The 22000-nt window shown below is 32.0% G+C and overlaps 2 protein-coding genes and 1 long non-coding RNA gene across 4 annotated transcripts in view; 2 read left to right on the top strand and 1 right to left on the bottom strand.

The window, feature by feature from the left end:
- Nucleotides 1-22000, bottom strand: part of LOC142221838 (uncharacterized) — a 236209-nt gene that overhangs the window by 84648 nt on the left and 129561 nt on the right. The window lies entirely within an intron of this gene.
- LOC142219862 (larval cuticle protein 65Ab1-like) lies at nt 6182-6572 on the top strand. The gene is made up of 2 exons (XM_075288635.1): nt 6182-6303; nt 6365-6572. The coding sequence occupies exons 1-2, from the start codon at nt 6182-6184 to the stop codon at nt 6570-6572; spliced, it is 330 nt and encodes a 109-aa protein (XP_075144750.1).
- On the top strand, nt 21408-21921 carry LOC142242243 (larval cuticle protein 9-like). Its single transcript, XM_075313977.1, has 2 exons — nt 21408-21542; nt 21627-21921. Exons 1-2 carry the CDS (start codon nt 21427-21429, stop codon nt 21814-21816), a joined length of 306 nt encoding a protein of 101 aa, XP_075170092.1. The 5' UTR covers nt 21408-21426; the 3' UTR covers nt 21817-21921.

Genomic DNA, 22000 nt, shown 5'->3' with positions numbered 1-22000 from the left:
TTTTCTATAGAAATAAAATTTTGACAAAATTTTCTATAGAAATAAAATTTTGACAAAATTTTTTATAGAAATAAAATTTTTACAAAATTTTCTATAGAAATAAAATTTTTGACAAAATTTTCTATAGAAATAAAATTTTGACAAAATTTTCTATAGAAATAAAATTTTGACAAAATTTTCTATAGAAATAAAATTTTGACAAAACTTTCTACAGAAATAAAATTTTGACAAAATTTTCTATAAAAATAAAATTTTGACAAAATTTTCTATAGAAATAAAATTTTGACAACATTTTCTATATAGAAAAAACTTTTGACAAAATTTTCTATATAGAAAAAACTTTTGACAAAATTTTCTACAGGCATAAAATTTTGACAAAATTCTCCATAGAAATAAAATGTTGACAAAACTTTCTATAGAAATAAAATTTTCATAAAATTTTGACAAAATTTTCAATAGAAATAAAATTTTGACAAAATTTTCTATAGAAATAAAATTTTGACAAAATTTTCCATAGAAATAAAATTTTGAGAAAATTTTCTTTAGAAATAAAATTTTGAGAAAATTTTCTGTGGAAATAAAATTTCGACAAAATTTTCTATAGAAATAAAATTTTGAAAAAATTGTCTATAGAAAAAAAATTTACAAGATTTTCTATAGAAATAAAATTTTGACAAAATTTTCTATAAAAATAAAATTTTGAAAAATTTTTCTATGGAAATAAAATTTTAACAAAATTTTTATAAAAATAAAATTTTGACAAAATTTTCTCTAGAAAAAAAATTTTGACAAAATTTTCGATAGAAATAAAATTTTGACCAAATTTTCTATAGAAATAAAATTTTGACAAAATTTTCTCTAGAAATAAAATTTTGACAAAATTTTCTATAGAAAAAAAATTTGAAAAAATTGTCTATACACCCAGAAAAAAGTGACCCCTTCTTTAAGTTAAAATGAACTCATTGTGAAGAAAGTTGAACTTCGTATAGCGCCAAAGACATTTTTATTTGTTTGAACGATGTGATTTTCGTAGAAATTAGGAATGCATTCCATATATTAGTTAACATTTTCCTATATTTATATACCACTATACTACAGAATGAAAAAATTTAACTAATTTGAATTCATATATGGAATGATTTTATTGAAATTTTTTCATTCATTTCGACAAATCTTACACATTTGTGGTAAAACTTTTACTTCATAATTAGAACTACTTACCTTCGTTTTTAAATACAATTTTATTTATTTCTATTAGCAATTTTATCTTCAATAAAAGACATGTTTTATTAATATATTGAATATATTTATTAAGAATCAACAGCATCGAATCTCTTTGAAATATTAGTTTATTATTCCACTATTTCCAATTTCCGTGTGATATTATCAACTGTAAAACGCACTTTTTCTTCTTCTTGTGCTTTTCACTTTTAATAAGTTGCTGCCTAACGATTTTGTCCCCTTTTACAATTTCAATACCTACAAATATAAAAAAAAATCATAAAACATTTTTGTTGCAAAAGGTTAGCGTCACTGAATATTACCTGATAATTGAAGATTCCAAAATGAAAACAAATGAAAGGGTTGTTATTCTGCTGGTGTTTTCTTTCTTTATACACTATCACGAACATTGATAGATTTATTTAAAAAAACGAAAATTTTTCTCACTTAAATTAGTGAGAAAAATTTTCGTTTTTTTTTATATATTTTATTTATTTTATTTATTTTATTTTATATATTTTATTTGTTATTTATTATATTATTTTACCATATTATTTTTTAACAATCTCTCCGTATACCAAAACAACGCGATTCCAACTAAAAAAAAACAACCGACGCGCAAATATATCGATTACACCCACGCGCAAACACATCGATTACGATGACAGGTATCGATTACAGGTAGACAATAGAAATTTAGGAAAATTTCCTATATTCTAACAAGTGTGTTTCCTTAAGTTTTGAAAGGATTGCATACTTCTTAGTACGAATGAACTAAAATATTTTTCTATGCCAAGTGTTGTTCGTATGTATGAAAAACTTTCTATTATAAAGGAAGTCGCAATTATCATTTTATAAGAAATTTTACTAATTTTGAGGAAACTTGGTTTTAGTTCGGTTTTTGTTTATTTTTGCGAATGCTTTGTTATCAGTGAATAAAATTTTCTTTTTCAGTAGTAAATTCTTATACCCAGCGAAGAAAATAGGATGAGTAAAATTCCATGCCTTATTCTAGTTAATGAACTATTCCTAACTGCTTACAGTTTAGGATTTTTTACTGAAACGAGTAAATTTTATTATTTTTCACAAAAATTTACCTTAATGGAAATAAAATGGATAAACTATATTGATGAAAATTTTTTCCTTTAGTTTCGAAGGCACTTTTTTCTGGGTGTAGAAAAACAATTTACAAAATTTTCTATAGACATAAAATTTTGACAAAATTGTCTCTAGAAATAAAATTTTGACAAAATTTTCTATAGAAAGAAAAATTTGAAAAAATTGTCTATAGAAAAACAATTTACAGTTACTGTGAATGGTGTTCGCTATCGTGAGATGATAACGAACTTTTTATGGCCCGAATTGGAAGATATAGATGTGGACGATATGTGGGTTCAGCAGGACGGTGCCACTTGCCACACAGCTAACGAAACAATGGCTCTTTTGCGCAACAAATTCAATGACCGTGTTATCTCACGTAATGGCGATGTCAATTGGCCGCCAATATCTTGTGATTTGACACCGTTGGACTTTTTTCTTTGGGGTTATTTGAAAGAAAAGGTGTACGTTGATAAGCCAGCAACAATTCAAGAGCTAAATGATGAGATAATTTGGCACATTAACGGCATAGAACCTCCATAATGCCTCAGCGTCATCGAAAATTTGGACCATCGGATGAAGGTGTGCCACCGAGGTCGCGGCGCCCATGTGGCCGATATTTTGTTCCATACATAATTGAGTAATAGCAATATATCATAATAAAATAAAATTACAATAATTTCCTAAATATAAAATTTTGTCAAAATTTTATTTCTATAGAAAAATTTGTAAAAATTGTATTCCCATAGAAAATTTTGTCAAAATTTTATTTCTATAGAAAATTTTGGCAAAATTTTATTTCTATAGAAAATTTTGTAAAAATTTTATTCCCATAGAAAATTTTGTCAAAAATTAATTTCTATAGAAAATGTTGGCAAAATTTTATTTCTGTAAAAAATTTTATCAAAATTGTATTTTTATAGAAAATTTTGTCAAAATTTTATTTCTATAGAAAATGTTGTCAAAATCTTATTGCTAAGAAAATTTTGTCAAAATATTATTTCTATAGAACATTTTTTATTCGGCTTTTTTTGTTTAATTATAGCCCGTGTGGAACTTACAATTTAGAAGACGGTGTTAAGAAGTTTTAAGATGCCTTGCCATCGACAAGTGTTACCGCAACCCAAGTAATTCGATTGTGGATTTAATTTATGGTGGAGGGTACATAAGATTCGGCCTGGCCGATCTTACGGTCGTATATACTTGTTTTTAATTATGCTACTTTTTTCTTTAAGTCGTCATAGAAGACTTCTCATTTTTAATGTTTTTGCATTATTATTACAGCATTGAGTTGTTGTTTTCTATCCAATATTTGATCATTTCTGCTTTTCGATTGTAACACCATAATTATAATGGGTATTAGCATTTATTAGCAGACAACTGTACCAATCCGTTCCAAGTTAGTAAGTTCTACTACAGACAACATGGGACATACATTAAATTTAGCAAAGAAAAAATATGCTTTTTGTCATACATTTTTCTTAAATAACCAAACAACATTTACAATATTTGTTAATTTTTACTAATAGTAGGTGTGTTCCTTTACTTTACTCGTAGTAAAAAGTAGTAAAAGAGAGTAATATTGAAAATCCTTTCAGATTTCTATATTTGTTAAATGTACAGGAACGAAAATATAGTAAAAATTGTAAAAATGTCAAATAAAAAACAAAAGAAGCATTGTGATTTGAATAAATATTTTCAAAACATGTAGGTAAATTAAATACTTTTATATCGAAATTTTTTTGACAAATGACAGATTTTTTGCAGGAAACTTCGAAATCCTTATTACGATAGAAAGAAGCTATGGTTTTTACTTTGTTATAAAAAGTACTCCTTTTGCAAAATTTTTAATCAAAGTAAAACTCTGGCTTCTGGGCCATAAAGTAGAGTAATAGCGCATATTATCAGTATCTTATAAGGTGGGGTTTTTCATTCCGTTTGTAACATATACAAATAACGAATTCTGACTATAGAAAGTATATATAGTCTTGATCAGGGAGAAATTATAAGACGATGTCTCTCTGTCTGGCTGTCTGTTGTAATCAGGCTACTTCCTTCAATAATGAACCTATAGTGCTGAAATTTTACCAGTCACGTTTTTCTTCTACATGCAGGTCAATTTTGAAGATGGAACTACTTCGGCCTAAGTTTCGATTTTGCTTCCATATGAACCGACCCCCCAATTGGGGTCTTCATGACATAGACATTAAAACTTTTATCCGATTTGCATGAAATTCAAAACGTAGAGGTACTTTTGGTCCATTAAAGGGTGTGCCGAATTTGGTCGGTCAATGTTTTGGTACTTTTTTTCGAAACAAGTGGTATTGGTTCGGCATTGTTTCGAAATTCCAAATTGTGGAGTCTACACCTTAAATCTAGAGCACAAAGGTGCACAAAATTTTCCTCCAGAATACGTAGAATTTTATAAGGAATGTAGTCCTTCTAGACTCAAAATACAGACCCCACTTTGTTCAAATTTTGCAAAAAAAATAAATTGTAAGGCCCTATCTCGCAAATATTAGATATATTCGCACACATACACAATCTTTTTATGGCAGTTTATAAGTTCTATCCAGCAAAGCAAAAATCATGAAAATCGGTGCATAATTGCGCGTTTGCCAAGTAACACTAAATTTCATACATCCGAGGTGTCCAACTTCCAACGTCTATAGACCAGCCCGTGAATCCACTAGGGACCTACAAACCTCTATATATAGAGAAAAACATTTCAGCTTTGGCACAAAGAAAAAATTATGATGATATCTTAATCCATTAAAAAGTTACAGAATTATTTCCAAAAAAAGCTATTTGGAACTACTTTAGTTTGAAAATTTAAAAACAAATAATTATTTTTGTCATGACATATCTACAACTTTTACTCGAAAGAATTTGTCGAGTAACTTGTAGTAAAAAAATTTTAAAAGAGACATGCATTTTGACATTGTTCTCTTAAAATTGTTTACTACTTTTACTACTTTTTGGGGTTGAGGAACGGTTTCTAGTAAAAACTAGTAAAAGTAGTAACTAGTAGTACGTAAAGGAACACAACTAGTACATACCTTGACTTAAATTTTACATTTTAAATTAAGTTTATAACTTTAAAAACTTTTTTTACCAGCAAAATCTCTAAAGCACCTTGCTAAACTATGAATTTAGGAAAAAATCAATAACAAAGAAACGGCCAAACGGGTTGCCATATTGTTTTACGATTTGGGATTTTTTTGGTAATGTGTTGTCAAATTTTTCGTAGCACCAAATGTTTAATTTTCTCAAGTTCGAAAATTGATTTTATGGGTAAGATTTCGGTCACTTGGCCCATAGTGGGCCGTACCAAATTTGGTTTATAACGGCGAATGCTTCAATATAGCCTCCATATAGACCGATCTCCCGATTAAACTTCGTTAAGGAATGGAAGCGCCCTCTAAGACCTTCATTGCCAAGAAATTTTAAAGGCGGATTTCAAGTATTGATGCATGGAGAACTCGGTTGGTTTATTTCAAGATTTAGACGATGGAAGTATCTGCGCTAACCATTGTCTAGAACGTGATAATAGATTAAGTAACTAAATCCAAAAATATAAATCAAGTCATCACAGCAATAGGCTTACTTAATGCACAAAAGAATCTTTTTGTTATTTATGATGACAGGCAGGACAAACGAAACAAGTTCTGCATTTAACGATAAAAATCAATCGATGATGTATTGTTAAGATGATCAAATCTTTAAGATTAAGTATAGCAATCTACCATTTACCATCAATAACATAAAATTGGTATAAATTGTCGCAAATTGCCATTACTGACATTCACAAAGTTTAAAACATTCTTTGAGATACCATCGAAAATTTGAATTTGGGGAAAAAATGAAATTCTTCATTGTTTTTGCTGCTCTCTTTGCTGTAGCCTTGGCTGCTCCTGCCCATGAAGAACATGCTGAAATTGTGAAACTTGAATCTGATGTCGATCCAGAGGGTTATCATTTCACGTAAGTTTTTCGTTAAGGAAACATTTGGGGATAGTTGTTTTACGATAAAACCACCTTACAGTGCTGAGACCAGTGATGGAACATCTCGCCATGAAGAAGGCAAAGTCAAGGATGCTGGCTCTGAACACCCAGCCATTGTTGTCCATGGTACTTTCAGCTGGAAGGATCATGTCGATGGTAAAGTTTATACTGTAAACTATGTTGCTGATGAACATGGCTTCCAACCAACTGGTGAACATATTCCTCAATTGCCTCACATCGAGCATTAATACCCTAATGCAACTGTTCATGTTTCTAAAGTTTCTAGTCAAAACAAAAAAAAAAAAAAAATCAACGTGCAATGAAAGCACCTAAATTTTAAAGTTTTTGGCTTTTGATATTTATTATGGGACAATGTTAACAGTTTATAACTTTAAAACCTTGAGAAAACTTTTTGCTTGGAAGGATTCAAGGTTAGGGATATTATTGGACTTTCCCAAACTGATTCTGGTAATGGGACTTTGGGACAACGCTAGCTTTGGTTAAACAAGGTAAGGCAGAAAAGGGGGGCCTAAATATCCATCGGATCCGCATTCTTAATACCCTCCAGTATTGGAGCCAAGAGATTTCACTAGGGTGGATTAAGGCCCCTCAAAATTCAAATTCTCGACTGAAAATTTTCAAATAAAACAAGATTCGAAGGTCGATCATAAATAAGTATTTACGGCCGAAGTTTCGGTCAGCTAAATCTTATTTACCCGCCACCATGGAATACGTACAAAGTTCTACTAAAGACTGCCAACCACAACCGAATTATTTTTGGGTTGCGGTAACAGTTATCGTTGGTAAGGTATCTAAAACATTCTTCACACCGATATCTAAATTGCAAGTTAGTCCATATGAAGTCTATCTTAGATAAAAAAGAAAATTTAAATACCATATAAGCCTTTTCAGATCTTTATCGTTTTATATAGAGCAGTCTATAAATAATTATGAACCGATATGAACCAATTTTTGCATGGTAATTACAGTGCAAAATTTCAACCGGGTCAGATGAAATTTGTTCTTTCATGTGGCTCCGGAAGGCGAATCTGGGGATCGTTTATATGGGGCCTGTATATAAGTATGGACCAATTTTTGCGTGGTTGTTAGAAGACACAAACAAAATTTCAACTGAATCGAAGAAGCTCGGGATTTCAAATCGGGGGATTGGTTTATATGGGGACTTTATATACATACATGAACCGATGTGGACTAATTTTTTCATGGTCATTAGAGGACATATAATAACATCGTCTACACAGAAAAAAAAGTGTCTCGTAAATTTAAGAAGATTTTTACAATAATTTATTACAAGAATTTTCCAGAATTTTAGTTCATTTTTCGTATCTTCAACGAAAATTAACTACTCGAAAGGAAATTTTACAAATTTTAAGTAGCAATCGTTTAGTTCATGGCCTACAATATACGATGGAAATTTCCTTAAAAAATTTCTTAACTGGTAGTTAAAAATTCGTTTGTTATGCTATAAAACTACTTGTGAAATGTAAAGTATTTTCTAAATAATAAGTGCAATTTACTATAAGATTTTTTTGTATGAGAAAATATTTTTTTACGAAAAATGAACTTGAAAGTGGATAGCAATTTCTTACTGACAATTCCTATAGTTAATAATTGTTGGTAAAAAATTACCCAATGAAATATTTTTAGTTCACATGTAATTAAATTTATAGACATTTTCGTCAAAAATGGTAGATAACATTTCATGAAAATTTTGCAAATTTTAAGTTAAACGTTTCATCGTTCATAAACTGGTGTGTCTTTACGAATATTATTCTTAGAGTAAATTGTCAGCAGATGCGATGAACTAATGCATAGTACAGAGATCTTTATTGGCATAGTGGAATGTGATTAATGTAAAGATGATGTTACTTGAGTTTTGTTGTGTATACATGAGCGTGGGGTTGTTTTTATTTTTGTTCATTTAGTGGTTTGTGTGTGTGTGTTTCTTATTCGCGGATGGTTTATTTGGCTGGATGAGGTGTTGTTTTCAATAAAGGCACATGTGTTTTTGTTGTTGTAGCAATGTTTTGGCTTTGCTTGGTTTTGTTTGGCATGCTTCAGTTGTATAGTTGGCGTTGGCGTGGGCTGTTGCATCTTTTAAGTAGGTATGCAACAAGGGAATATAAAGGCATGGAATATTTTGGATTTTTGAGACATATATTGGTGTTTGTTTATTAAACCTTTTAAATGAAAGTTATTAATATTTTATCGGTAGTTTAGAAAAAAGTTATTAAGAATATTTAGGAAAATATGTTGAAATTGAAAGTGTATTGAAATTTTTATTATTCTATGTAAAAAATTAATATTCAATTCCAGATGAATTTGGAAAATTTTTGTTATATCTCAGCGTACAGTTTATTCATAAATTGGTAAGTATTTTTTTAATATGACTTTCTTTTAAAAAGAATATTTTTTTATGTATATTATAATTTGTTAATTAATTTTTTTGGAAACCAGTTTAATGTTTTTCTTTGTTGTAAAAACAATATTTTATTTCAGAGCAAATCCAGATGGATTCGAACAAATTTAAAAAATAGAGAATTGGTAAGTTTTCTTTTAAAAATTGGCTTTCTTTCAACTAGAATATTTACGTTTTTATGACCTTTTTATCATCAAAATTACAGGTTTTAATACCTTATGTTAGTATTTCTTTAATCAAATTTTTTGGAAACCAATGTAATATTTTTAATGTAGAAACAAATATTTAATTTTAGATTAACCCCTTAAAAATTTGGACGAATTTTTAGTACTCCTTTGCCTGTAATTTAATAGTGAATTGGTAAGGATTCTTTAACTTTCTTTTAACAAGAATATTTGGTTTTTTATGCATATTATTATTTTTTTCATTAGATTTTTTGAAAACCTATTTAATAATTTTATTTAATGTAAAAAATAAATATTTAATTTCAGAGTAACCCAAATATATTGGACAACTTTTTATATTTCCCCTCAGCGTACAATTTAATAGAGAATTGGTAAGTTTTATATTAAAACTTTGGCTTTCTTTCAACTAGAATATTTATTTTATTATATCTTTCACGTCGATAACAACACAGTTTTATGAGTTTATTTAGAATACTTCATTATTTCTCTAATTGTTTCAGGTACAAATTTTATGAGATACGTTTTCCAAAGAAAAGTTGAATTCCTTACACCATTTGATAAAATGCCCCAAATATGGTAAGTTACAAGCTAAAATGAAGAATTAAAAATTATTCATTACATGGTGTTAATTTTTAACAATTTTCATTATTTTTTCCATTTTTTCAGCAAGATATGTGAAAAAATTACCTACGATGAATAAAAAAAGGATAAGTCAAAATGTCCAAACAGCGAGTTCAAATGAACTACTCTCTGTTCCACGTGGTCATCATTTTTATTCACAAAAAACATTGTATTAAGAACTTTCATCATAAGTATTTATAATAAAGTACTTTTGCTTAAAGAAAGTTTAATTTTAATGTATGAACATTTTCATAATAGTAAAACGGTTTGTTGTTCCTTTAATTATTTAATTTCTGTGTACTGTGGAATGATTGATTTAAGAATAGTTTAGTCATCGACATTTTAAAGAGCCTGTTAACCAATTTTTATTATCGGGTTTCCCACAAAATAAGCAAGTAAACCAAAATAAAACTGACTTTTTAACTTGGTAGGGGTATATAAATCTTATGGTGTTGTAAAAATGAACTAAACTACAATGTCATAGATGAACTAAAATTTAAGAAAATTATAAACTAGACAAGTTGAAAAAAATCTTAAGGGCTAAATCATGGTCAATATTACTACAGTTTAGTTCATTTTGCAATGGAAAAGGGTTCACTGTTTTTTCAGTGTATTAAGTTTCACACGGATCGGATGAAATTTGCTCTTCCCAGAGACTCTGGTGGTCAAATCTGGGGATCGGGTTTTATGGTTCTATTTATAATTATGGACCGATATGGACCAAGTTTTCCAAGGTTGTTAGGGAGCATACACCAAATTTCAACCTTGTCGGATGAAATGAGCTCTTCCAATAAGCTCTGGAAGTCAAATCTGGGGATCGGTTTATACGGGATCTATAAGTAATTATGGGCCGATATGGACCAATTTGCAATACCGTTCGACCAACATCAAGAACTGTTACTTGTGCCAATTTTCAAGTCGATAGGTTGTTTCGTTCGGAAGTTAGCTTGATTTCAACGGACGGATAAACATTGCTAGATCGACTCAAAATTTCACCACGACCCAGAATATATACACTTTATGGGGTCTGAGGGATCCACCGTAGTGCCATGGTTAGCATGCCCGCCTTGCATATACAAGGTTGTGGGTTCGATTCGTGCTTCGACCGAACTCCAAAAAGTTTTTCAGCGGTGGATTATCCCACCTCAGTAATGCTGGTTACATTTCTGAGGGTTTCAAAACTTATCTATGTGGTTTCCTTGCAATGTGGAACGCCGTTCGGATTCGGCTATAAAAAGGAGGTCCCTTGTCATTGAGCTTAACATGGAATCGGGCAGCACTCAGTGATAAGAGTGAAGTTCACCAATGTGGTATCACAATGGACTGAATAGTCTAAGTGAGCCTGATACATCGGGCTGTCACCTAATCTAACCTAACCTATGAGGTCTGAGGCCAATAACATATGAACGGAATGACAAAGTTAGTATATACTAAGACAGTCAACCTGTAATAAATTTTTTGGACTCCTTAATTCGAAAACGGCTATCGACTGCCGCAAATCTCTCAATAAGATACCTGAGCAGTACAATATTCACCGAATATGGGTGCCTGGTCACCAGTGTTGCCAGAATTGTTTCACCAAAAACCGCTAGATTTGCCGAAAAAAATAGCTAAAAATTGCTAGAAAAAAAGCTAAATTGATTTGTATCAAATTCACATTTTTGATTGAAAATTAACAAACTTAAAGGCTTCATTTCACTTAAAATGTATATTATTTTAATTGTATTCATTTAAATTCTACTCATGTGAGACTGTAACAATATACAAGTCATACTAGCTCTGGAAGTCCTTCGTTTACATTTCCCAGTAAATACCCATTTTTAACTTGAATCACTTAACTATAAGGACAAAACGGCTTTTGAACAATCGGTTGATATACACGCCAATTATGACCAGATCGGTGAAAATATATATGGCAGCTATATCTAAATCTGAACCGATTTTTTCCAAAATCAATAGGGATCGTCTTTGAGCCGAAACAGGACCCTGTACCAAATTTTAGGACAATCGGACTAAAACTGTGAGCTGTACTTTGCACACAAAAATACACCAACAGACAGACAGACGGACATCGCCAAATCGACTCAGAATTTAATTCTAAGACGATCGGTATACTAAACGATTGGTCTCAGACTTGTCCTTCTTGGCGTTACATACAAATGCACAAACTTATTATACCCTGTACCACAGTAGTGGTGAAGGGTATAAAAACTTTACAACAAGGTGTATTTGCTGCAAAAATGCCCGCATAATGGCTGGAACCATTATTATTGTTTCAATTGACCTTTGGAATATGTGGAAAACCTTATTCTGGCAGCAAGGCTAAGATAAAAGCGCCGTTTTACCCATATTTCGATAGAAACATGACAAAAATAAAAAAGCCAAAAATAGATAAAAGGGTCATGAAAAAAAGCCAGAAAAAATCTAAAAGCTAAATGCATTTTTTCCCCGCTAAACGACTTCAAAAAAAGCCAAATCAAGCGGGAAAATAGCTAAATTGGCAACGCTGCTGGTCACAGCAAAATACAAGGGAACTGCGAAGCGGATGAGTTAGCAAGACTAAGAACTACCTTACATATTCCAGGAGAACTAAAATCTGTTGGTATGCTGATAGCAGATAGCCAGACATCTGCAAGCTCAATGTGGTCCATTCAAACTTCAACCGCATACTAGCTATTATAATGTTCTCAAGACGTCAGATCGATGTCTGCTATAACAGGTCGCTGCCTGATAGGCGAGTTTTCAAAAACTATTGGCGTGAAATATACTGACTACTGCATGAGCTGTCATGATATGGAGGAAAAGGAATCAATTAACCCTTATATTATGTTGGGGTCATTTGATGACCCACATCGTATTTTTCATCAGCGCATTTCTTACTGTTGGAATATAAATAAAAGTTCTTACTAGTTAGTGCATAAATTGTTGACATGTACTGAATTCTTGCTGAGTAGTAAGAACTTTTAATTATATTCCAACAGTAAGAAATGCGCTGAAGAAAAATACCATATGGGTAATCAATTAACCCCAACATAATATAAGGTTTAACACCTCTTGTGTGAGTGTCCTGAAGTTTGTGTATGGCGTAAGCGAATTTTAGGAGCATATAGCTTTAGATTACTGGTGGACCTGGAAAATGTTATCTTAAGCAATCTAGACACTATTGTAAAATTAGATCCCAATGATCCAAAAAGGGATCTTGCCTTTGCAAGTTGAATCATTTTTGGTGAAAGCTGAAATATGCAGAAGTCTGAAAGGCTTATAACAGGTTGGCTGATAAGTCCCCGGTCTGACACATAGATGGCGTCGCTAGTATTAAATGTATATTATTTTTATATAGTACCAACCTTCGAATGATTCGTGTCATAATTTGACGTCTGTAAGTCAATTAGTTTGTGAGATAGAGCGTCTTTTGTGAAGCAAGTTTTGTTGTTGTGAAAAAATGGAAAAAAAGGAATTTCGTGTTTTGATAAAATACTGTTTTCTGAAGGGGAAAACTACGGTGGAAGCAAAAACTTGGCTTGATAATGAGTTTCCGGACTCTGCCCCAGGGAAATCTACAACAATTGATTGGTATGCAAAATTCAAGCGTGGTGAAATGAGCACGGTGGATGGTGAACGCAGTGGACGCCCAAAAGAGGTGGTTATCGACGAAAACATCAAAAAAATCCACAAAATGATTTTGAATGACCGTAAAATGAAGTTGATCGAGATAGCAGAGGCCTTAAAGATATCAAAGGAACGTGTTGGTCATATCATTCATTAATATTTCGATATGCGGAAGCTCAGTGCAAAATGGGTGCCGCGCGAGCTCACATTTGACCAAAAACAACAACGTGTTGATGATTCTGAGCGGTGTTTGCAGCTGTTAACTCGTAATACACCCGATTTTTTTCCGTCGATATGTGACAATGGATGAAACATGGCTCCATCACTACACTCCTGAGTCCAGTCGACAGTCGGCTGAGTGGACAGCGACCGGTGAACCGTCTCCGAAGCGTGGAAAGACTCAAAAGTCCGCTGGCAAAGTAATGGCCTCTGTTTTTTGGGATGCGCATGGAATAATTTTTATCAATTATCTTGAGAAGGGAAAAACCATCAACAGTGACTATTATATGGCGTTATTGGAGCGTTTGAAGGTCGAAATTGCGGCAAAACGGCCCCATATGAAGAAGAAAAAAGTGTTGTTCCACCAAGACAACGCACCGTGCCACAAGTCATTGAGAACGATGGCAAAAATTCATGAATTGGGCTTCCAATTGCTTCTCCACCCACCGTATTCTCCAGATCTTGCCCCAGCGACTTTTTCTTGTTCTCAGACCTCAAAAGGATGCTCGCAGGGAAAAAATTTGGCTGCAATGAAGAGGTAATCGCCGAAACTAAGGCTTATTTTGAGGCAAAACCGAAGGAGTACTACCAAAATGGTATCAAAAAATTGGAAGGTCGTTATAATCGTTGTATCGCTCTTGAAGGGATCTATGTTGAATAATAAAAACGAATTTTGACAAAAAAAAATGTGTTTTTCTTTGTTAGACCGGGGACTTATCAGCCAACCTATTATCTATATAGTTTCTATTAGTCCATGTTTTATAGCACTAATGAAGCCCTCCCAATTTTATTTTATTAAATCGTCTTTAGTTGGCTGATGGCCTTTAGACCACTTAAATAGAAAAATTTTGACGGGATGTATACTTAATATATATCGTACATACATTTTTCTTTTAATTTTAAATATCTGGATCTAATTTCAACCCCCAAATCCACGTATCTTAGATTCTAAACGTTTTCGTCCGTGCTTTAAAAATTTAAGATTTGGTTCAGTTTCTTTTCGAAAAAACAGGCGATCATTTGCTTGGAAGTGCTTCGAGCGCGACACCCACACAGTGCTGTTTACTTTCGGGCTCATATGAATAAATCCACCAATCATCACCTGCCACGATGCACTGAAAAGAATATTGTCGTGAGGACAAAGATTTCAAATCTTTAAAATACGAATGCAAATTTTGCTTAGCATAGAAGACACATTTCTCTAATATAAAGTTTGTTTTTCTTGTCCAAAAGTCGATAAACTTTTCAATGAAGTCGTATTGTCCTTATAATTAAGTGATTTGACTTAAAAATGGGTATCATAACATGAAAGAAAGAATGTTTGGGCTAAGGTCAACTTGACTTTAATAATTCAGAAAAATTCTTCAAATTTAATGAAATTGTCTTTAAATTTGTTGTCTTTTTGCATCTTGACTACAAAGCAAAACATCGTTCAAATATAGGACATGTTTTTTTGAAGGCTTTATTTTAATGACGTTTTTTACTTGAAACATAGCATAATTTCTATTGGAAGTCGAGTCTTAATTTGGAAAATAAAGTTGTCGTTAACTCGTTTTTAAAGGACTTTGATATCATATGAAGAAATTTAAAAAATTTAAATTTGCTTCCTAGAAGCAAGTACGCAAAACCCAAATTTAAAAGCGAGTTGTATCTTAAAAGTATCCTTACTTGTTTTCTCCGCCTCTTTGGCTCGGAATCAATACCAACATTTTTAAAGTAAAGACAAAATCTTTGGAATCGGGCATGCTTTTTTTTCAGTGCGCCATTGACTTATTTCGAAGCACGGCGATCGTATATTTGAAGCATTTATTTCAAGTAATCCAAAACGAGCCTCTGGATTAGAGATTGACAAGTTGTGTGGGATCAAAAACGAGTAAATTTTTTTGACGGTCAAATTTTCATATAATATTGAGTGTATGCTGGTCCCACTAAGGTTGTCTCAATCGCACGCTAGGTCACATAACGATCTTGCAGTATCAGTTGGCACACAACAATTGATTTTGGACGACCTTCACGAAATTCGTCTTGGAGTGAACTACGGCCTCGGTTGAATTCACCATATCATTCACCATAACACTGGTCCCTGACGGAACTTCATCATTAAAAAATTGAATTAAGTTAATCGATGCACTGTTAATCCACGTCGAAGGTTGTAAAAAATAATCGTAAACAACACAAGTCGCGTTCGTATGTCAAAACGTTCTGAGTATGTATAACCTCAAAAATGTGAAGCTTTACAAGTTGGCAGATTGCAACACTACACGGATGAAAAAGACTGTTTTTCATATGTTTGGCTATAAACATTATATGTTTGGAACAAAAATTTTTAAACACAATATTTTTGAGTGCAAGCATATAATGTTCATAAACTAGCATAACATGTTTGGGACATATATGTTAATATGTTAGAACATATTATGTTTGGGACATAAAATGTTTGTAAATATAATATGCTTGGATGGAAACATATATTAATTTAGAAATAGCCCATAAACATATATGTGTTTAGTAGCTTGGAGCGCTATTTAACAGGGAGCGATATTGAATTAAGTTGGTGGTTGTTGCTTGTTATTACAAAATTAACATTTTATTTTCCCTTGGGCAATTGATCAGCTACTTCTTTGATCCTTACAAACTGTGTGGTCCGCTGTTCGAATCCCCCTCCGGCAAAAGGTAAAATTAAAATAAAAAAAAATCATACAAGTTTTCGCTTCTGTAACATATACTCCCAAACATATTTTGCTTCAAGCATATAAATTTTTTGATATTGCCCAAACATTTATATGTTTGATTTCTTCCAATATATAATATGTTTGAAAGCATATTGGTCTAAACAATATAATATGTTTGGGTAGTCTAATTTCCAAACATTTTTTATTTTTCCATCCAAATTCAATAATATTGTCTTCCAAAAAACTATATGTTCTTATGTGAACATATAATATGTTTGGAAACATTTGGAACCCAAAAATATTATATGCTTAGAAGAATTTTCTCCCAAAGAAGATTGTGCTCAAATTTTTTTTTCTGCCCAATTGTATATTCGCTCACATTTTTCTCATTCCACGAGTTTTTAGCACCTTTTTCTGTAATACAAACATTTTAGAAGAAATTATTATATTTTATTTTTTTTTAATATTACCTTTTGCCGGGCGGGGATTCGAACTGCGGACCACACAGTTTGTAAGCCAGCACTCTAACCACTGGCCTACGTAGCTGTTATGGTTATCAAGAGATGATTATAGTTATAAGTTATATTTATATAGCATAGCTTGCGGCGCCCACGAGCCGATGCAAACATAACATTGTTTAACAACACAACATTGTTAAACATACATTTGTTGGCAGCGTGGAGCAGTGGTTGGGCGTCCGCCTTGCGTGACAGGGGACCTGGGTTCGATCCCTGCTTCGACCAACACCATTTTTTTATTTTTTTTTAATATATTTTTTTAACATATATTCCAGATACGTTCGGAAGTTCCTGAAAAGGTGTTCAGCATTACATACTATTATATTTAATTTCTACTATGAAATTGTAAAGTGTGTTTTATAAAAGACTTAAAGTCAGAAAAGAAAAGTGCTTGGTATAAACGAAATGGACTGAGTTCAAATCAAATATTATTTTTTTATTGCAACAATAAAAATTGTGTAACAAATAAAGGTTTTTGTATACAAGTTTAAAATTTTCGAAGAAATTCAAAAACTCTTACAAAGAAGAACGTGAAGTCGAGTATATATAAATATTTTTCCATCGAATCCTAAGGTTAACGATAACCATTCAAAAGCACATTATATTTAAATTCTAAACAGTAATTTTAAATCAGCACATAAATTTATTTTGGTGTGAACAATTGTTTGCTAGCATGTAACACAATTAATTTAGAAATACTAATAAATATGAATTTTTATTAACGAATAATTTTGTACTTAATTTAATTCTTAAGGCCGGTATAAATTGGCATTATCACGTTAAAATGACCATGTTTACCCTTTTACTTTTCTTTAATAATTTCTTTTAAAGAAAATAAACTTATTCAATTGTTGCTTTGGATCTTTGCCCACCATGTTATAATACAATTTACCGGAAAAAGTTGTAATGTTATTCTGGTTTTGCCGCTAAAATGAGAAATAATTTTAGCGGCAAAACTCGAACTCAATGCCCGCTTTTATTTTCGAAAAAATCCGTCAACTCCTCTTGGACTACTCATTAATAAAGAGGAACTAATCTTTGTTTTTATAGATTTTCAAAGGTCGATACTTTCAATAAAGTCGTGTTGTCGTTATAATTAAGTGATTTGACCTAAAAATGGGTATCATAACATGAACGAACAAATTTTGGGCTAAGGTCAACTTGACTTTAATAATTCAGAAAAATTCTTTAAAATTAATGAAACTGTCTTTAAATTTGTTGCATTTTTGTATCTTGACTACAAGGCAAAAATCATTCAAAAATAGGATATGTTTTTCAATACTTTATTTTAAAGACATTTTTTACTTGAAACATAGCATAATTTCTACTGGAAGTCTTGTTTTTAACGGACATTTTATAGCATATGAAAAAAAGCTGAAAAAGCGAAAAATTGAAATGTGCTTCGTAGAGTCAAGTGCACAAAACCCCATTTAAAAGAGAATTGTGTCTTAAAAGCATCCTTACTTGTATTCTCCGCTTCTTTGGTTCGGAATCAATATCAAAATTGTTAAAGTGGAGACACAATCTTTGGAACCGGACATGTTTTTTGTTCAGTGTAAGTGCCTTTTCCTTAGTTTTTATGAAGATTCCTTTAATTACCTTTATTTGAATATTTTGACTTACTCGTCCTACGTTCCGATTTGTTTTGACGAAACAAAAAAATTGTGCCCGTAATGCCAAAATGATAAACAAAACTCATGCTCTTTTTTCAAATATATTTTATCTTGGTTCCGAATGAATTTTCTCTCCGAATACTCATTTTAATATTTTACTTAAGCATATACAATTTTTGGCGAAGTCTTATATCACAACATATATATTTTTACTCATAATATGTAAATTTATACTTGTTTATATTCACACATAGTATTTTTCCTATATTTAATGAAATTTTCTTTGTGTATATATATTTGTAATGCGCCAATTGGTTACTTTCATTATTTTACTTCCAGCATACACTTTGTCTCTCTTTGTAAATACATATATGTTTATGGGCTATTTCTAAATTAATATATGTTTGCATCCAAGCATATTATATTTACAAACATTTTATGTCCCAAACATAATATGTTCTAACATATTAACATATATGTTCCAAACATATTATGCTAGTTTATGAACATTATATGTTTGCACTCAAAAATATTGTGTTTAAAAATTTGAGTTCCAAACATATAATGTTTATACCCAAACATATGAAAAACAGTCTTTTTCGTCCGTGTAGTTTATGTATGGATATTTGGTCGGGGGTCGGGGTCGGGGTCGGGGAGCACCTCACTTTTACACGACTCTTTCAGGGAAAGTTGAGGAATATATCAAAATCTAAACTTCAACATCTAAGAATATTGTAAATTTCATGAAATTGATAGCAACATAGAAGGTGCTTCATTTTGCGGCATATGTTCACGAAAGGCATCTTCCCCGCTCCCGAAACTTTAAGGGTAGGGATATTTCCCCTTGGCAAACCTCGCTTGATATCCACAGGAGATTTGGATAAAGTACATAATTATATATGATAATGAAACAGGCAATTGACGTCCAAATGCATTATATCTAATTATACAATTATTTTTCGAGCTTTATGGACAGATATAGATTAAGGAACATGGTTAATAGAGCCATTGAAAAGAAAACGCCAGATACCAATCTATACACGCCTGGACTGTACATGTTTCGGTTCGGGCGAATGAACCTTTCCACAGCCTTTAGTATAGATCTGGCTGGGAGAGATAACTCAATTTTGGGCCCTTTATGCTAACTCCTTATGGAGAAAACATTTGGGAAATTTCCTCTTTCTTTTCAATGGCTCTATTAACCATGTTCCTTAATCTATATCTGTCCATAAAGCTCGAAAAATAATTGTATAATTAGATAAAGTACATAATTTGAAAAAATTTGGTGTGGAGGAACCACCCTCTCCCCGACTATTTGTAAAAATATTAATAAAATCTTTTAAATTTTGTTGTGGCTGTGGTTAAAACAGACCATTTTACACCTGCATGTCTGTATAGGCATATCCTTTAAAAAAAATCCGATTTGTTCGTACTTCATTTTTTGTGCCATTAACCCATTACCGCTCTCTGTTGCCATATGAGGTCACCTGTTTAAAGTCGAACAACTACGACCTACCCGTTATTTTTGGAATTGTAGATAAAACTGTATTTTAATAAAAAAGCTGTATTATAATAAAGGGTGATTTGTTAAGAGCTTGATAACTTTTTTTTAAAAAAAAACGCATAAAATTTGCAAAATCTCATCGGTTCTTTACTTGAAACGTTAGATTGGTCCATGACATTTACTTTTTGAAGATAATTTCATTTAAATGTTGACCGCGGCTGCGTCTTAGGTGGTCCATTCGGAAAGTCCAATTTTGGGCAACTTTTTCGAGCATTTCGGCCGGAATAGCCCGAATTTCTTCGGAAATGTTGTCTTCCAAAGCTGGAATAGTTGCTGGCTTATTTCTGTAGACTTTAGACTTGACGTAGCCCCACAAAAAATAGTCTAAAGGCGTCAAATCGCATGATCTTGGTGGCCAACTTACCGGTCCATTTCTTGAGATGAATTGTTCTCCGAAGTTTTCCCTCAAAATGGCCATAGAATCGCGAGCTGTGTGGCATGTAGCGCCATCTTGTTGAAACCACATGTCAACCAAGTTCAGTTCTTCCATTTTTGGCAACAAAAAGTTTGTTAGCATCGAACGATAGCGATCGCCATTCACCGTAACGTTGCGTCCAACAGCATCTTTGAAAAAATACGGTCCAATGATTCCACCAGCGTACAAACCACACCAAACAGTGCATTTTTCGGGATGCATGGGCAGTTCTTGAACGGCTTCTGGTTGCTCTTCACTCCAAATGCGGCAATTTTGCTTATTTACGTAGCCATTCAACCAGAAATGAGCCTCATCGCTGAACAAAATTTGTCGATAAAAAAGCGGATTTTCTGCCAACTTTTCTAGGGCCCATTCACTGAAAATTCGACGTTGTGGCAGATCGTTCGGCTATTCATGATGAAATGTCAAAGCATACTGAGCATCTTTCTCTTTGACACCATGTCTGAAATCCCACGTGATCTGTCAAATACTAATGCATGAAAATCCTAACCTCAAAAGAATCACCCTTTAAAAATGAGTTAACAAAAATTTGCAATTATTTTATTTAAATCCTTTTATTTTGTCGTTACTGACCTATAAAATGAAATTTAGACCGTCAGTTTAATTTTGGACTTCCTCTTTTTATAACATTTTATCAAATTTTATTAATATATGTATCAACATTTTACCAAATATCGATCGGAGAAATTTAAATACACAATACATGAGAAACTTTCATGAGGAAACTCTCTCTTTGTTGAGATAAATAAGTGCCGATTCTGCTCAGCTGAAAGAAAATATTGTGTTCGCCGTGATCAATCCCACCAATAAATTGAAATTCGTAACTATGTGAACTAACGAAAATAACCTTAAATCCTTGGGTATTATTCTTACCCTTCGAAATATTCTGTGAAGAATATGTTATTGTTAACTTATTTAACGCAAAATGTTCGTAATGACTTCGAAGCAAATGATATATTTAATAACAAAGATTTAAAAAATCAGGAACGCGCAGCTAAGTATGTATATAAAATTTGTTTTAAGCTCACACATCTTGTAATTATTATTAAAATTGTTATATTGTCTAAATATCTAAAGTATTTAAAGCAATTGCAATAAAACGGGTTCTTTCAATCTTAATGTGATTACAAATGACAGTCTGTTAGGTATAAAAAAGCTTGATACTGACTTCAAGAGTATCCATAAAGTTGAGAACTTCTTCTGGAACAACAAACAATTTAGCAAAATGAAATTCGTCATTGTCCTTGCTGCTCTTTGTGTCCTAGCTTTGGCTGCGGCCGATGATCATGTTGAAATTTTGAAACAAGATTCCAAGGTTGATCATGATGGCTATTCATTTGAGTAAGTTTTTATTTTGTATATAGTTCAGGATATTTAAATCCAATTCTCACGTGAACTCAAATAACTTTGCTTTATATATTCCAGATGGGAAACTAGCGACCACACCAAACATCAAGAGGAAGGCAAGGTTGTAGGTGCTGATGGTAAAGACGATCACGGACACATTGAAGTTCATGGAGAATACAGCTGGAAGGATCATCATGGAAAGGAACACTCTGTTAAATATGTTGCCGATAAGCTAGGATACCATCCTTCTGTTTCCCACAGTAATTAAACTGTTCGCTTTGCCTTATGAACGAAAACAATATTTTCAGCAATTGATGGCGAATTTTGATCCGACTTGATTCAGTTAATAAAGAAATATTCGTGAAAATTAAAATATGAACTGTGATATTAATTAACCAAAAACCAGCAAAAGTGAAATTGACAGTTAAGGATGTCTATCAGTTTAAGGATAC

This window comes from Haematobia irritans, chromosome 1, assembly GCF_050003625.1.
Source record: "Haematobia irritans isolate KBUSLIRL chromosome 1, ASM5000362v1, whole genome shotgun sequence".
NCBI lineage: Eukaryota > Metazoa > Arthropoda > Insecta > Diptera > Muscidae > Haematobia > Haematobia irritans.
Note: the sequence above shows the minus strand (reverse complement) of the source record. Positions and strands in the feature narration are given on the sequence as shown.

Excerpts from the sequence above, each read along its gene's own strand:
- LOC142242243 (XM_075313977.1), top strand. The coding sequence starts at position 21,427 with ATGAAATTCGTCATTGTCCTTGCTGCTCTTTGTGTCCTAGCTTTGGCT. Across the intron at positions 21,543-21,626 it reads CATGATGGCTATTCATTTGA|ATGGGAAACTAGCGACCACA; the intron begins GTAAGTTTTTAT and ends TATATATTCCAG.
- LOC142219862 (XM_075288635.1), top strand. The coding sequence starts at position 6,182 with ATGAAATTCTTCATTGTTTTTGCTGCTCTCTTTGCTGTAGCCTTGGCT. Across the intron at positions 6,304-6,364 it reads CCAGAGGGTTATCATTTCAC|TGCTGAGACCAGTGATGGAA; the intron begins GTAAGTTTTTCG and ends ACCACCTTACAG.